Source organism: Primulina tabacum, chromosome 9 (assembly GCF_025594145.1).
Source record: "Primulina tabacum isolate GXHZ01 chromosome 9, ASM2559414v2, whole genome shotgun sequence".
Classification (NCBI taxonomy): Eukaryota; Viridiplantae; Streptophyta; class Magnoliopsida; order Lamiales; family Gesneriaceae; genus Primulina; species Primulina tabacum.
Genome location: NC_134558.1, coordinates 34,117,113 through 34,133,445, shown reverse-complemented (window position 1 = coordinate 34,133,445; position 16,333 = coordinate 34,117,113). Strand labels below are relative to the sequence as shown.

At 33.8% G+C, this 16,333-nt stretch overlaps 3 protein-coding genes across 3 annotated transcripts; 1 reads left to right on the top strand and 2 right to left on the bottom strand.

The window, feature by feature from the left end:
* The first annotated feature begins 1,129 nt into the window (after window positions 1-1,129).
* Window positions 1,130-2,886, top strand: LOC142555392 (uncharacterized). The gene has a single exon (XM_075666238.1). It carries the CDS (start codon window positions 1,371-1,373, stop codon window positions 2,670-2,672), a length of 1,302 nt encoding a protein of 433 aa, XP_075522353.1. The 5' UTR covers window positions 1,130-1,370; the 3' UTR covers window positions 2,673-2,886.
* Window positions 2,887-3,318: 432 nt separating this feature from the next.
* Window positions 3,319-6,189, bottom strand: LOC142555391 (nudix hydrolase 25-like). Its single transcript, XM_075666237.1, has 6 exons — window positions 5,934-6,189; window positions 5,077-5,127; window positions 4,270-4,362; window positions 4,031-4,125; window positions 3,715-3,826; window positions 3,319-3,634 (listed from the first exon to the last, which is right to left on the bottom strand). The coding sequence occupies exons 1-6, from the start codon at window positions 5,997-5,999 to the stop codon at window positions 3,533-3,535; spliced, it is 519 nt and encodes a 172-aa protein (XP_075522352.1). The 5' UTR covers window positions 6,000-6,189; the 3' UTR covers window positions 3,319-3,532.
* A 6,811-nt stretch (window positions 6,190-13,000) lies between these two features.
* LOC142556601 (uncharacterized) lies at window positions 13,001-15,594 on the bottom strand. The gene is made up of 4 exons (XM_075668069.1): window positions 15,213-15,594; window positions 14,810-15,124; window positions 14,152-14,234; window positions 13,001-13,639 (listed from the first exon to the last, which is right to left on the bottom strand). The coding sequence occupies exons 1-4, from the start codon at window positions 15,418-15,420 to the stop codon at window positions 13,223-13,225; spliced, it is 1,023 nt and encodes a 340-aa protein (XP_075524184.1). The 5' UTR covers window positions 15,421-15,594; the 3' UTR covers window positions 13,001-13,222.
* Window positions 15,595-16,333: the final 739 nt, after the last annotated feature.

The window sequence follows — 16,333 nt, the reverse complement described above, 5'->3', positions numbered from 1 at the left end:
GAAGCTCCGCACGTTCATTTTTCCCTATTTTATGCCCCATGGAAGTGAGTTGGGCAAATAGAGTATTTAGTGTATTAATATGGTCGGTCATCGATGAAGATTCTGCCAATCCGAGTATAAAGTCTTATCTTTAGGAAAATCATGTTGTGTAGTGACTTGACCTCGTATATCTTTGTCATAGTATCCCAGATAACTTTTGTTGTTTTTATCTCAGAGATACTTGACAATACTTCGTCTGCTATAGTCAAATGTAAATTAGCAACAACATTATCATTCATCTCATTCCACTTTCCATCGTCCGTAATTTCCACCGCTCTATCTCCAATAGCCACCAAGCAATTCTCCTTTTTTAAAATTGCTTGTATCTTTATTTTTCACAGCATAAAATTGCTTCCGTTGAACTTTGCTATCTCGTACCTGCCCGCCATTATGTCTACAACAATTTTAGTAGACTGGACAAAATAATCCTGCCTTAATAAAAAAGCTGAAAAAAAATCTTTATGATGTGGAAGATCAGTCTAGGCTGCAACCACAGAGCATACTCAGAATTTTAAGAAATTTTAAACCAAGGCTCTTATACCACTTGTTGGTCCCACGTGCGAAATTTGAGATAATAAAGCCCGAAAATAAAGAATAAACTGGACACCGAGATTTACGTGGAAAACCCCTAAAAATTATTAGGATAAAAACCACGGACAAGATGAAAAGAATTCCACTATAATATTTTACGGTGTACAACTCATTCACTGTGTTTCCAAAGAGAACACAAACTGTCTTAATACAGGAGAACAAAACACATCACAAATATTATAAACTAAGCACTCAAATGCTTATAAGATGAGAAAAAACTCGAAGAAAAGATGATTTCAGAATGAAGGAGGGAGCTCTATTTATAGAGCCCCTTGTCCATTAAACGCGTCTTCAGTTTTCTGAATTATTAATCAAACCTACATTTTTATTCAACCAATCATATTTTCTTTTGTCAAACCTGTGTGCTGCAATTAATGCATAATTGTCGACAAAAATATATCAAAATTGTATACAACATGTGGAAGTCTTTATTGATAAACATGAAGATTGACACGATTGAAGAAATCATTGCAATATATATACACATATACATACACTTACGTGCCATGAAATTTCCAATGCAACCGAATTGTTGTACAAGTTCCTACATTTCCGTGGATAACTTCAGCATATCAAAACAAATCACAGCAGAATTTTTCACGTCTCTTTTTGCTTGTTAACAAGCAATATAATAATCACGTTAATTTCGCTGTATAACGTTTCGACTTGAATCATCGAACCACGTCAAAGATAATTTACTCGGTGGAAGGAAAAAATTCATATATTTCCTAGATTCAGACATGCCATCCACGGATTCTTCATCTTTTCTCGATTATAATCTGAAACACCCGAGTGATCATGGCCATCTTGAGAGGTTACTGCAATCCGCCAGTCCATTCCTTCGGGAAGAGCTCGAAACAGTCGACGCCAACCTCCCTCGTCTGATATCGGTGTTGCGTGCCGCCGGAGCTGGCGAGTGCTGGCACAAGCACGGCAGCTTCCTCCACCACCTACTCGGCGTTTACCGCATACTCAAGCTGTGGGGCGCCCCTGATTCAGTCTGCCTTTGTGGTCTGTTCCATTCCGCCTACTCGAACTCGTACGTAAACCTTGCTATATTCCCCCCTTCCTCTGCTGGCAGAGACACCGTTCGGGGTCACGTTGGCGACGCCGCGGAGCGACTGATTCATCTTTTCTGCATTGTTCCCCGTCAGGAACTGATTCATGACTTTCTCCTCTTCAAATACACTGATTCGGAACTCGTCGAACACCTTAAACTGTCTGAGATCTCTCTCAAAAAGATTAACGAAGGAGAAGAAGTAGAGGAAGAAGAGTGCTGGAGGGTGAAACTGCAGTCCCTTTTGCCTGCACAAGGCATAAATGTGAAGCACATCAAAACAGGTGAAGATGTGTTGGTGTCAAGGAGAGTGGTTGCCGTATTTCTTCTGATGACAATAGCAGATTTCAGCGAACAATTGTTCAGTTTCCAGGATATGCTATTCGAAAATTCGGACGGCCGGCTCGAGTTCACTGGCAACAATACTGTCCTATCTTTGTGGCCAGCTGATGGGAAGCCTGGACTGTGGATGAATTCCACATCAAGAATGGCTGCAATTTACACCCTGATTGTCCGGGAAGAAGAAATGATCAAACAAATGAGTGGCTCTAAATATGAATCTTCACCTAGAGATGAGGACTTGGAACTTGTAATTCCACCAGTTTTTGAGGGCTGTACAAGAATTCTCGACGCAAGTGAGCAGATTGTTGCGAGAGATTTGTACTGGGAAGCCATCTGCAGTGATGGGAAAATGGAACTTGAGAAAGTGGAGGAGTTGCTGTTGGGATGCGTGGAGAAGAACCCTTTTGTAGGTGAAGCTCATATAGTCTTAGGACAGGTTTATTTGGGGATGAAGCGGTTCGAGGCTGCTGAGGCCGCGGCCCAGAGAGGGCTGCGATTGATTGTAGAGTGGGGAAGTCCATGGGATAAGAGGATATCCTGGCAGGGATGGATAGCTTGGGGACGAGTGCTGCTGATGAAGGCTAAGGAGAATGCGTGGCCGGACAATCCTTGGGGGATTCTCAACTTGGGACTTGTCAAGTGAAATTTGCCCATCCATCCAAGTGTCTAAGCCAACAAATTAAGATGTTTTTAGTGACTTGTTAAAAGATTTGTGCTTTTTGGTGAGTTTGGTTTTGAATTACTTGTTTATCACAAGTTAAATAAGTTTCTAATCAGTTACCTCTCTATATTTTTGTATATGCTGTGGCTTATAAAGTTGGCAACTTGTGAGAAATCATAACGTGGTTTCGTGTTCATTCTACGCTTAAATTTAAAAGTTCACACTATTTCACATGACTTCTCATTCAATTCAATATGAGATCTCTGGCAACTTCACGTGAAGGAGTCACGAGTAGACGTCGACAAAATAAGTTTTACCCAAAAGTAACTTTTTTTGGCAATAACGAAATTGCCAAAGTCCTACCATGTATGGCATTCTGCATAATTGCTTCAAGGAAAGGTCTCCCGAATTGTACATTCCTTTTATGATTTATTGACCTTTTTTACTCGTTTCCCGCAACTCCCTTAGCTGGTCACTCTCGGTGACTTCATGACAGCAAGAAGAAAAAAGCAATGATAACAAGATAGAGTGAGTATTAAAATTGTCCACTGGCAAAGAAAGATTTTCAAAACATTTGTTGTTTGCTCAAATATGATCTGGGAAATTTAATAAGAAAGCGACTCTTCGATTTGATCGTCCAACAAAAACGAAGTGACATTCCACTAGGAACAACAACCAAATCTCGACGTTTGAGTCACATTTACATTTACAAGCCAATTACATGATAAAAAAAAAACATCAAAAGAAGAACTGATAAATTACACATTTTTTACGTATTAAAGCCAAACTTAATTTACCTTGAAAAAGGAAGAAAAAAGGTGCAAATCATAGATACTATTTGTTCACCACTTAGTTGAATAGCATTTTGTAGCTCTTCCTGCACTGAGGTGAGGCTGGAAGGTTTTCATGACTTCCTCATATGTTGGTCTCTTGTAATCTACTGCCTGAAACAGGCATAGTATACACATAAATTCGTTAAACTCCGCTTACATATTTGATTCCTAATAAAATGGGTAATGATTACCTGCTCGACTACTTCCTCAGGGAGAGCCCATTTCCATTCTGAGAATTCAGGGTCGGTTTCACCAGTTGCTAAGTTAATCTCACTCTCATCACCTCCAAATCTCATAAGAAACCTGTGGAATCGTCAAAGTATAGCCGGTGCTAAAAATATTCACTTGGAGTTAGTGGAAAGTCTTTGATTAGCTTCTGACCAGAGTCTTAGATATCAAACTTGTTGTATAGTAAAAGCCACAGGCTTCAATAGAAATATATATCCCAGCAAATAAGAAATGTATACTCGATTTTTTCGTACTTATTGATGCAAAGCATACACTGACCATTTTTGAGCCTGCCCATGCCATTCTCCGCCCCAAAGACGATTCACTTTGGCTTTCACAGCAGGTGGGAAGTCGTATGTCAACCATTCTGGAACCTGAAAATTCATAAATCCAAATATGCATGAATATATTGGTTGTGTAATGCTGATTGTAAATCTATGTATTCGTGGTATATATTTTTTTGAAGGAGTATTCGTCAACGTTTTCTGGTGAAAAGAAACTAAATTAGACAGACAGACCTCTGCTATTATTTCAGCAGAAACTACTCCTGTTTCTTCCTTTAATTCTCTAATTGCAGCAGACTTTGGGTCCTCACCTTCTTCAATACCACCCTGAACAAAAAGATCATAGAGGCATAAAATCTTGAAGACATATATCTAGAATGACACATTAGATGCAAGCGTCTATTTCATCTATTCATTTTCAAAACAATCATAGTTATTAGAGGCGGAGAGCATAATAAAGCGCATTGGTAGTATGGTACTTCTTAGGCGCAACAGAATCTATTCATATATTCGTTTTTAAAACAATCATAGTTATTAGAGGCAGAGAGCATAATAAAGCGCATTGGTAGTATGGTACTTCTTAGGCGCAAGGTTCAAGACACGGCACTCTGTACACTCCTTATCAAAAAGATGCGCGCGGAGCATATTATTTTAAGATTGAATTTTAAACCCATGCTTGATAATAAAACAGATACTCTTTACTCCATAAAGGATCTCATTTCGCTTTGGGATACCTATTCTTACGTTAAGCCTTTGATGCGTACCAATGTGTGTGATTCACAACCAAGGCACAAGCTTCGTGGGAGGGTTGAGCCTCGATTTGTGTCTAGGCAACTATGAATAAATCAACCTATTATCATAAGTCGGACTCTTTCCATGCAAATAGCAAGCGAAACACTACAACCGTTGAACATAAAATAATCAACTACAAAGAGTGGAGTTGGATATCAAATCCAAAGTAAAACATCACCAATTGAGGACGAATGAGATGTATGACATAGAAACAACGGATCATAATCTATCAAACAAACAATGCAGCACCTGAGGCATCTGCCATGCTCCCGGAACATTCAATCTAGAAGCCACGAACACCTGAAAACCATTAACAAATGTTTTAGCAACTAGCTCACTACATTTTCCCGACAGAGAACACAGTCTTAACAGATACAACACTAAATCTGAGGATTATAATGCCCGATAGCAGATCCGGGCTAGAAGGAAAGAACTTGATAATATACTAGTAAATACAGTACTATAATTGATACTCGGTTGGTTGCATTATATCATCTACTATCTATTTTAGTTAATTACTGCATACAAATTGTTTCCTAATTGTCCTTGAGTGGCATGATTCATATGTATACTCTAGTTCAAAAAGCTACTATTGTAAAAACCAAAATCATATTAAATTCACGATTCCCATTTAAATTCATCCCTCGAACTAAACAAAGAAGAGAGAGAACAAGCACTCCAGCATATTACAGTGAGTTAACACACACACACACACACACAAAACATTAAAAGGCGCTCTTCTGAAACTTCAGAAATATAGTAAGTGGTGAACAAAAGCGAAACCTATGCAAGATGGCTTTTCCATCGCTATCAAAGAATTAACTAGAAGCAGTAAAAGGTTGACTTTTGTTAATTAGAGGAAAAATAATACAAATCCTTGCTTGAAAATTGTTCAATGAGAAACATATATATACATATAAAAGATTCGCCACCCTTCGATTACACTGACTAATCGAACAAAACCCAGAAAAAAGAAATCATTTATCATCACAGAAACGAAACAAAAAATCCAACAAGATCAGAATAAAAACCAACACACAACAAACCAAATCGATAAACCAATTTCTTTTCCTCTCGAAAAACCAACGAACGCCCGAGTTTCTTACCATATTATCATCATTGATGAGACAGACTCCGACGTTGGGGCGGTAACCCGGAGGCAGACCCTCCATTGATTTTGCTAGTTCTTTTTTTATTTTCTTTTGAAAAATGAAATTGGTTTGAACTTTGAACGATAGAATTTTGTTGGGGGGGTGAATGCAAAACCAAATCACTATCAGAATATAACTTTTAGCTGAAAGTCAAACACATTCATATGTATGTATGAGTTGGGATGAGGTGATGATGACGAGGTGCGTGTGTTTGTGTGTTGTCTCTCTCTTATCGTGCGCCTCCAAGTCCAAACCTTTGGCATTTTCTACAGTAATGTCTGATGAGGAGGGGCCCTGGCCTATCCATTCGTACAGATGGATTACTCGGTTGTGAATAAAAAATATTATTTCCAGTGATTTATATATTCAATATTTGAAATATAATAAAATAAGATTATTCTTGCCATATTTTCTGTTTTTATTTATATTTTAATTGAAAATAATTAAATAAAATATAGAAGAGAAAATGGGAAATATTGTTAATGATAGGTCAATCTTACATTGAGGGTGATATTCAATTATATTTATTCAGTTCTCATAAGTGAGATATAAAAAAATTTATGCACCTCATGTGTAAGAATAAATATTAATTATTGAATTAGTAAATATCTCGAGCGATCGTCTCAAAAATCTATTTTCGTGAGATGAATCGATTTGATCTATGTTTAAAGTGAAAAGTAATACATTTGACATAAAAATAATAAATTTTTATAAATAGAGTCAAGTAAGAGATTTGTCTCTAAAAAACAGACCGTGAGACAATCTCATATGATTTTTTGTGTTGTTGAATATATATATATTTTAGGCCAATACCCCGAAGATGGTTGAACTCGATTTCATGAAAGGTATGTATAACAAGATATTGTTGTGAATTAAATCATGTCAACGTCGTGAATTTTTTTTATTATTATTTTTGGTGAGTCAAAATGTCGAGTTATCTCCTTGTATTGTATTTTTTTTCCCATCATAGAAAATTGGATATAATATATTTCTTTACAATAAACCTTAATAAAATTATGGATTCTTAAACTTGATCAATGATGTGATAGAATAAAATTATTAAAAATTAAATAGGGATGATTTAATTTTTTTAAAACTTTAAAGAGTATGTCTCATGTGATGCGTTCTTATAGATCTATGTCTGTATGACGAATCGATTTGGACCATATCTGTAGTGAAATGTAATACATTTAACATAAAAAACTTTATTTTTTTTCCAGTGACAAGTCGAGTTTCAGGGCACGTTTGGTTAAAACGATGAGATTATTGAATTATTATTAAACAAATAAAGTGTATGATTAAGAAATTTGATTATTAGTATTTGGGTTTGGCATGGGTTTATTCACCCTACTTTAGTGAAACGTAGTCCATTTGGCAGGAGATTGAGAGTGTGTATATAAAAACACACCGTGGGTTTATGTAAAAACATACCAAACGCTGGTTTAGCTTAGGGGAAAAAAAAGACCACAATCACTTTGAATTTGTTGGTGTACCGTTTTCTTGTATATAAAGAACAACGTAAGTTTAAAAATCGTGTTTTGACGATCAAAACTCCCTTAAGCGTCAGTATGATTTAAGTCATTCATATGATGTTTAAAATAATTTATCTTTGCGTATTTAACACGTCGGCTCCAACTATTCCGGATTTTAAACGGTACGACGAATAGATATACTAAATCTTCATATTTCTAATTAGGTTCGCGACCAGAAATTGTATCATTTGTATAGATCGCACTAGAGATCTATACGAAATTTGTTTCGAGAATAGATCGTTGAAATCTAAAATTTCGACAGTCTACGGCAATAGCAAGACGACGATACAGTGGAAGATGGTCGACTGAATCCTTAGAAGGAGGTGGTCGAATTTTGTGAGGAGAGAGTTTTGTGGGAAAAAAAATGATATTAAAGTTTTGTTATTTCATATACCTTTTAATAAAAATATTTATAAATTTTAATTATTAATTCAATCATTACTCTTCTGAATCGAAATACTATATTTCATTATTCAAAAACACTCATCTATATATTTCTTATTCTTGAAAATATCATCCATAATTAAATTATTAGAAATTTTTTATAGTACAATATATACACACACACGTATATACATATACAAATGTATATATTTATGGTTAAAATTAAATAATTTTATTTAATTACTCAATTAATTATTAATTAATATATTCTATAATCTTATAGAATGTTTAATAAGAATTTTTACTTTGTAGTCAATACTACTATTTGTTATTCAATTATTATATTCTAAATTTACTAATAAAAAAACTGTGAACTTATTATAATACGTATCGATAACCAGACATTATCGTTGTATAGAGGGTATAAATCTCGTTCACATAATAAAATTTGAAAATTTCAAATGACAAAATTTCAGCTGATCCATTTTTGCCATCTGTCAGTTTTGTAAACCTCTTCGCTAAAACAAACGGTTTCACTGTATCACTTAATTAGGAGTTAATCTAGCTTGCACAACTTCCATTAAACAAAATCAATTTATAAACTATTTTTATAAGCAATTGTTTTGATCGCCATCAAACTACAGTCGCAAAATTTAACTCCTTTAATTTTATTATATCAATGAGAACACATAATCCAATACTTGTGTGAATTTTAATGATTCAGAAATACAAGTAGTAGTTGGTTCACGACTTCATGTGATTCAGAGCAATATTGGTTCCTATTCGGATTACTCCAATTAGTCACTTTTTTCATCAACCCCTTGATAAAAATGTCAGAACTGAAGTTTGATTGCACCCATCAGATTATGATAAAAGTTTATAGGATGATCACCTCATGATCCCCAAGTTATCACTGATAGTGCATGCAAGAACCTTCAGTCATTGTTAGTGTACAGTACGATCTTTTCAACTCATATATACTAATCGAATCTGTAACCATTGGTATATCGAGAGCTGCAAACTAATTCAATAACGATGTGATGTATCTTTGAGTAATAATAGTGATATTATATGTGCAATTGAGGAAACCTCTTTCCAAAATGCATGTCTTACCGTGCCAGAGATTTTTTAAATTATTAACTTATCATACCACATATAATATCTTCACCCATAGGTGATAGGTGAATACTCGACAACGATATATGTATTTCGAAACTTGACCCAACTTCGCCACCCGATAATCCTCAATAAAGTCGGTAAACAGATCAAAGTGCATTCTAGTACGCAAAGTCTCCACGTTTTCCCCGTCAAAGGACTAATGATGTAGAACCATAATCACGAACTTTTCCACTCGACAAATGGTACAAATAAATTAAATAATATAATTGGATAAAATCCTAAAATATTATTACATAAATTTTTTTTTACATACAAGTCAATAAAGCCTAAACTACAAATCAGCTCGTCGGGTCAAATAAAAAAGTTAAGTTAGCAATTTCCCAACCCATTTTATTTTCAGGCTGGACCACGCTACCAAATAGGACTCATCTTACTAACTTGTTTTTTTGACAGTTTTATCTCTTAGCAGGCGAAGATCCACTGAAAATACTTTTTCTTTGGTGAAAATACTTGTTTATTTATTTTGATAACAAACATATATAGGAAAATTTTAGGTGTATATTTAGGTTACATCAATCTTAAATTTTACACTTCATATTACAAAACTAACATTTTATTTTTTATTTCCTATTATCCGAAAAAATATCATCTCGAGTGTAATCTTAAATACATGTCTAATATCAATATATATATATATATATATATATATATGTGTGTGTATATATATATATATTATATAATGGACATGATAGAGATGAAGATATGCATTACATGATTGTGGAAAGTGGGAGAAAAATTTAAATATTTTCAAGTGGGGAAAAGTTATGGCATAGAAAAAGGAGGGGTTGACTTTTGAACCCTTCGAGAGTGGAACGAAGCATCTAACATTATAATTAATAATGCTATATTTAGTTATTTAAATAATATTATGTACAATTCAGGTGCCTCCAGTTCTGAAAATTATACTTTTGCTTGATTTCTTATTTGTTTCGGTTGTCACACTATTATTATATATATATATATATATAATATATTTAAAATTATAATTGGTATTTGATAAACTTCGAACAATTTAATTTAGCAAAATAAATATAGATATCTAAAGATTTTTTTGAATGGTACTTAAAAAAATAATAAGAAAAGAGTAAAATTAAATGATAAATGGTAGAAAAATTTAGAGCAAAATTTTTTATATAATCATTACAATATAAATAATTTTAAATATAAATAAATAAATAGATAAAAAATGTGTGTAAATAGTTTCCATGAATTGGTTGGGCTTTTGGGCTTTGAATGACAAGAGCCCAAACAAACACTGCTTTACATACTTCAACATCAAATATATTTTCATACCTAAGATACTAGACACCTGGAATAATATTCTCAACGATGAAAATTGTATTTATTTTTTGAAGGCATAAAGTACACCAACAATTCAGCACATATGTGTGAAACAGTGATATTATACAACTCTTTATCAAAATTTGTAACTGAAGATAATAACACAACACAAATATTTTAAATCACATGATATCTCAAATGTCATGGTTTCTCCGTAAAAATATTAATGTTTTCTAACAATCATATTCTCGATAGTTGCATTTCTTGAGATCCATATGAATCAAACACATGAACTTGACTCTCATATCAATTGGAAGATTAAATGTTTGTCATTGTATTAAAAGTTTTAGCTGATGATAACGGTGCAACTCAAATATTTTAAACTGATTATCAGGTCAAACGCCGCGTTTATGTCGCTTTCTCAACAAGAAAATTATTGACTCACAGTAAACATAAATTTAAAATGATATGTTATTTTAAATAAATTTGAAATATTGACAATTTTTTTCCTTTAAAATAACATTTAAGTTATATAAAACCAACATGAGACGGTATGGTAGAGTCAATTTTGTGAGACGAAACTCTATCTCAACCCAATCATGAAAAAATATTATTTTATATGTTAAAAGTTTTAATTTTCACTTTTAATATGAATCAAGTTGATCCTTCTGATGAAAATAAAATCATGAAATCATCTTACAATATATCTAATAAGTTAAAAGAGTAAATATGAGTTATCTTAAAAAAAATGAGAAGAAAATAATTCATTACCGAGGGAAGAGAATAGCGATGATATCATGAGTCGGGTTTAAAATAGGTTAGTCCGGAATCCGGTCAATCGGGTGCAGGGCGGTTTAATGAAATTTAAACCTGCCTTATATTTATATCTATATTTATATGTTATATATATTAATAATATATATATTTTTATTATATTGAATAATGAATGCTTTGGTCCTTAAATTTTGTTAAAATATTTTAATATTTACTAAATATTTTAATTGGGTAGTGATTAAAATTTTAAAAATAATACTATTTTAAGCGAATCCAACCCATATTTGATCCGTGAGGTTCTGGAATGGGACGAGTCTTGAATTTAGCCAAATCCAATTCAGATCTGTCTCGTTGCCATCTCTAGAATAAGAAATGAAGATTATTTAAGGAAAAATAGAAAAAAAATGTCACTGTTGAGAATTTTTTACTTAATAATAATGTTTTCATAATCGGATCGGGAATCGAACTGATTTATCTTGAAAAATGATTCAATCGGTTCGACGATCAGAACGAAAAACCATATATCATATAAAATAATAATAATATAATATCATAAATAATATATTTAAATTATAAAGATTTTAAATGTTTATATAAATAATAAAAATATATATTTATAAACATACTGTTGGGTGCAATAATTGTCCATACTTGGTAGAGCGATCAAACCGTGATGCTTGAGCTGCTGTGCGGTTTAAAAGATTTGAGTTGCACCATTACTACTAGCTATAGCTTTTGGTAAAGCGACAAACACTCAGTCCTACAATTGACATCAGAGCCAAGATCATAGGTTCGATTCCCATTGATTTCACGGAGTGCAAATATTGGGAGGGAGATTGTTGGGTGCAATAATTGTCCCTACTTGGTAGAGCGATCGAACCGTGGTGCTTGAGCTGCTGTGTGGTTTAAAAGATTTGAGTCGCACCATTACTACTAGCTATAGCTTTTGGTAAAGCAACAAGCGCTCGGTCCTACAATTGGTATCAGAGCCAAGATCATGGGTTCGATTCTCATTGATTGCGAGGAATACAATTATTGGGAGGGAGATTGTTGGGTGCAATAATTGTCAATGCTTGGTAGAGCGATCGAACTGTAGTGCTTGGGCTGCTATGCGGTTTAAAAGATTTGAGTTGTATCATTACTACTAGCTATAACTTTTGGTAAAGCGGCAAGCGCTCGGTCCTACATATACATATAAGATGTATATAAATATACAAATTTTTTTAACTAAAATTTTAAAAATAAGTAACTATATACATATAATCAAAATATTAATTATAAATATATATTTTTTTAAAAAATAAATTAAATAAATTATATCATTAATAAAATAATATTTTTAACTCTAATCCCAAATAATCGCTTATATATATAACAAAATATTAAATTTAATATTTAAAAATGTAATTTTCAAAAAAAGTAAAAAAAAATCAGAAAACGATTCAACCGGCTCATAGTTGGTTCAACCGGTTTTGGATTGAGTTTGACCGGTTTTGACAGTTAAAATGATTTTCTGTGTCTTTTAGACCGGATTTGTCATCAGTTCCGATCGAACTTGTCGGTCTCCGGTTCTTAAAACACTACTTAATACTAGTGTCTTTAGTAAGTGCGTGCATATATATTAAATAATTTTAGCGTTAAATAATTTTTGGGTAAAAAATATAAAGATTATTTTAAAATATTTTTTCAACAAATGAATTTTTTCAATAATTTCTATGTTACAAAAATAAATTTTCACCCATGTGAAATTATTTTTTTGGGGCAAATTTTGGATTGTTCCAAAAATACAAGTAAATCTACCATTTTTATTATATTATCATAATTTAAATTTCAAACGGGTAATAAATGCACTGGTCAGTTCATTTATTTCAAAGACGATCAAGTGCTGTTATTTGTACATTCTACATATTGCCCTTACAACATAGCACAAACCCAAACAACAACATAGCCAAAATGTCACATCTTTTCTAACTACTCTCCAAACTGTTTATGCCTTGACTCAGAACATGACCGGCCAATCCAAAACATCGACCCGTTATCTAAAACAACATTTCAAAGGACACGAACATCAGATAAAAATCGAAAACCCCGTTATTAATTTTTCGGCGGAAGGAACTCGTAAAACTCGTTAGGAGCGAATGCCATCCCTATGCTCGAACCATCGTTATAAATTTCTTCCTCATCGTTAATCTCTTCCTCGGTGGTGCGTAGGGTGCTCGAACCATGGCTCTTAATCGGAAACAGCAGGAGAGTTTGGTTCCTAATCTCATCATCTTTGGGAGGCAATAATAAGCTGATATTTATTAGGTTCAAGGGCTTTTCATTTTCTTGACCTGGATTAGTATCTTCTGAAATAACAACATTTTTATTTATAACATTATCAGTACTGTTGTTAGAAGGGATGCAAGAAGATAGGTCCAATTGCCAGCAAGTTTGTTCATTCTTTGCCCGTTGCTGCAATCCCCTCTGATCCAATCTTGTCCATTCTGCTGCATGCAAAGACACAGAATCCTGAAAAGGGTACAAAATTAAATTCAATGTATTATAAAAAATAAAAAAGCTGAGTGAATTTTACACTTTGTCCCACACATTCTAACCCTTTTAAATAGCAACAGACCCAACAGAAAGCATACAATGTAGCTTTTTAGACCTATTCTTTCCTCCATCGTACAAACCCCACTTTTCTTTTCTTTTCTGTATTTTTCTTTCGTTTTGGCATTCATTCGTTTGACCTTCGTACAATTTAATAATCTCATAATAATGCTTCTGGTCTTGTCTTGTAAGTACGCAGTACCCTTTTCTTAACCAAGTCAGAAGTTGAGTTTTGTGCAATCTTATTGATAAAATATTACAATAGACATGCTAGATATATCCTAAGGTACAGGTGCGATTGAGCTGTCTGGATCAAGGTTACCTATCATATCATATAATTAGTCAAATAAAAAGGAAACAAACTAAAAATTTACTTTAAAATATTTGGAAATTCTGCTAATTTTTAATGATAAATGTGTTATATAGTGTACCTGGGAGGGCGTGCCGCTGTCGTTTGAGAAGGTACTGCATTGCTTTTTAACATGGTGCAATTCAGTATTTTCTCGGCTGCATCCTGCAAACAAATTAAGTTGGTACTGATTAATTGTTTTTTTTAATTAAAAAATGGCTATCTATATATTAAATGTCATCAATAATTTTATTATCATGGAAATTTCCTCTATAATGAATATTGATATACTGAATATGAGCTTACATGCAGTTTCACTGATAATTCGATGCTAGAACAATGAGGTAGATAATAGAGAACGTGATAACGTGTAATGCGGAGTCCATAACCAATATATAAATTACACTTTTGACTCTATACATTGATGACCAACAATCTATCAGATACATTAAAATTCATTAACCAAAACTTTAACCAATCAATTTAAGTTTTGAGCTTCACTATATCGTATAATTATTTACATATAAGATCGTATAATCGAAATTGACCGAACTTTCTAGTTTTACAACCAATGACCCAAAAACAGTTAACATGAGTTTATATATTTTTCTAGTGAATCCCATATGACCCAAATAATCGAAGGCAGAGTTAGGATTAGGACAGTGCACTTACGGTAACAAGAACCTATACTAAAGATATAGGTAAAAACCCACAAAAAGGTAACAATATGCAGGATTTACCTGTTTGTTGGACTTCGATGGCATCAGCATGATGTGACATTTTACCGGCATGCAACTCAAGCTGACGTCGTTTCTTTTGCCTCTCCCTGGCTTTATGATTTTGAAACCAGTAAAATACATTCTTGCCTTCGATTTTACCAAATCTTCTCAACTTTGCTGCGATATGTTGTATCTGTTGAGCCGATGGAGTTCTGATCCCGCGCCTGTAGAGTTCTTCAAGCGCCTGCAGTTGCTCCGGCGTCGGGTTCCATCTCGGGCTCACCAATGGAACCCTATTGATTTCCCTTTTCATCCCATAGTCGCTCAGCTCGCAACCTAAGATTAAATTATTATATTCTAAATGAATCATGCATGTTTAAGAATTGTTAAAATTATATGAAAAATAACTCTAAACTTTGCATACTTATGGGTTGGCTCCAGGCAATGATATTTGTGTTGTTGGTGCAACAACAAGAACTTGGCAGCGCAGAAAATACACAATTCATCGTCGTGGTGGCGGCGGCGGCGGCGGCGGCGGTTATTGGTCTTGGAATTAGAGGTCGCAGCTTCCGCCCGATCGATACCTTTAAATCTTTGACATGTTCATGATCATCACAATCTACCATCCACATGTTACGTGTCGTTCTTGTAAATTTGTGGGAGGTTTAGGTGCTAAAATGAATAGGATGGGTTGGTTAAAACTATGCGTGTAACTCTATATATATATACTCTATATATATATATATATATAGAGGTTGCTATTAAAGTTAGATCTTCAAGGCCAACATTTATGGACAGTAGGGCCTAATTTCTGAAATCGAGAGATAAAGACATAATAAGTTAACAGAGACGAAGAACGCAGATTGAGAAAACGAGAGGGAGTGATTTTCTTGGTTTTATAATAAAGAAAACAGTTGGGGGGAAAAACTATAAGAATTTATACAATCATTTAGTGAGAGTCATCTCCATAGTTAATTAATATGTTTCAATTACCATAACCTCTATAAATCTCATCATATGACAGAGAAATAATACGATTCGTTCATCTTCTAACAAATCAATCCATCGTAATCTCAACACTCTCGCGCTTTAACACGCAAGTTCAACTTTATATAATACGGGTTTTATTAATTAGTATTTTTTTTTCCCACTTTTCGAACGAAAACAGTTGACCAAAGTTGGTGTAACGGTTATAGAGAGGGGGGAAGGGAAAGGACTAAGCAAGGGGGACAAAGAATTGAATAGAAATGAAGATGGGGGGAGGCGTGAAATCGTGGGAGAATTTGTGTGAGTTAAAAAAGCGACGTGACAATGATGAGATGGTGTCATGGCGACATTCATTGTCTGTTGGAATTGGTAATTTATTTACCTTTTTACACTCAAAGTGACTGCTCACTCTCGAACAAGGCCCCTACGTAGTACTATCACACACCCCTTTCTATATTCTTCTCATTCCATTCTGCCCTTTCTCTGTCCCTCGCCTCTCTCTTCATACAATCAAAATTACAGTACGGACACCCAATTATGATCTTGGTCTCCAACTTT

What these genes read in the sequence shown, in the direction of transcription:
- LOC142556601 (XM_075668069.1), bottom strand. Translation starts at nt 15,420, where the DNA reads ATGTGGATGGTAGATTGTGATGATCATGAACATGTCAAAGATTTAAAG. An exon ending in TGCCTGGAGCCAACCCATAA is followed by an intron (nt 15,125 to 15,212) that starts GTATGCAAAGTT and finishes ATTTAATCTTAG; the next exon opens with GTTGCGAGCTGAGCGACTAT. An exon ending in CATCGAAGTCCAACAAACAG is followed by an intron (nt 14,235 to 14,809) that starts GTAAATCCTGCA and finishes ATTTGTTTGCAG; the next exon opens with GATGCAGCCGAGAAAATACT.
- LOC142555391 (XM_075666237.1), bottom strand. Translation starts at nt 5,999, where the DNA reads ATGGAGGGTCTGCCTCCGGGTTACCGCCCCAACGTCGGAGTCTGTCTC. An exon ending in CATGGGCAGGCTCAAAAATG is followed by an intron (nt 3,827 to 4,030) that starts GTCAGTGTATGC and finishes ACGATTCCACAG; the next exon opens with GTTTCTTATGAGATTTGGAG. An exon ending in CTGAGGAAGTAGTCGAGCAG is followed by an intron (nt 3,635 to 3,714) that starts GTAATCATTACC and finishes TGCCTGTTTCAG; the next exon opens with GCAGTAGATTACAAGAGACC.
- LOC142555392 (XM_075666238.1), top strand. Translation starts at nt 1,371, where the DNA reads ATGCCATCCACGGATTCTTCATCTTTTCTCGATTATAATCTGAAACAC.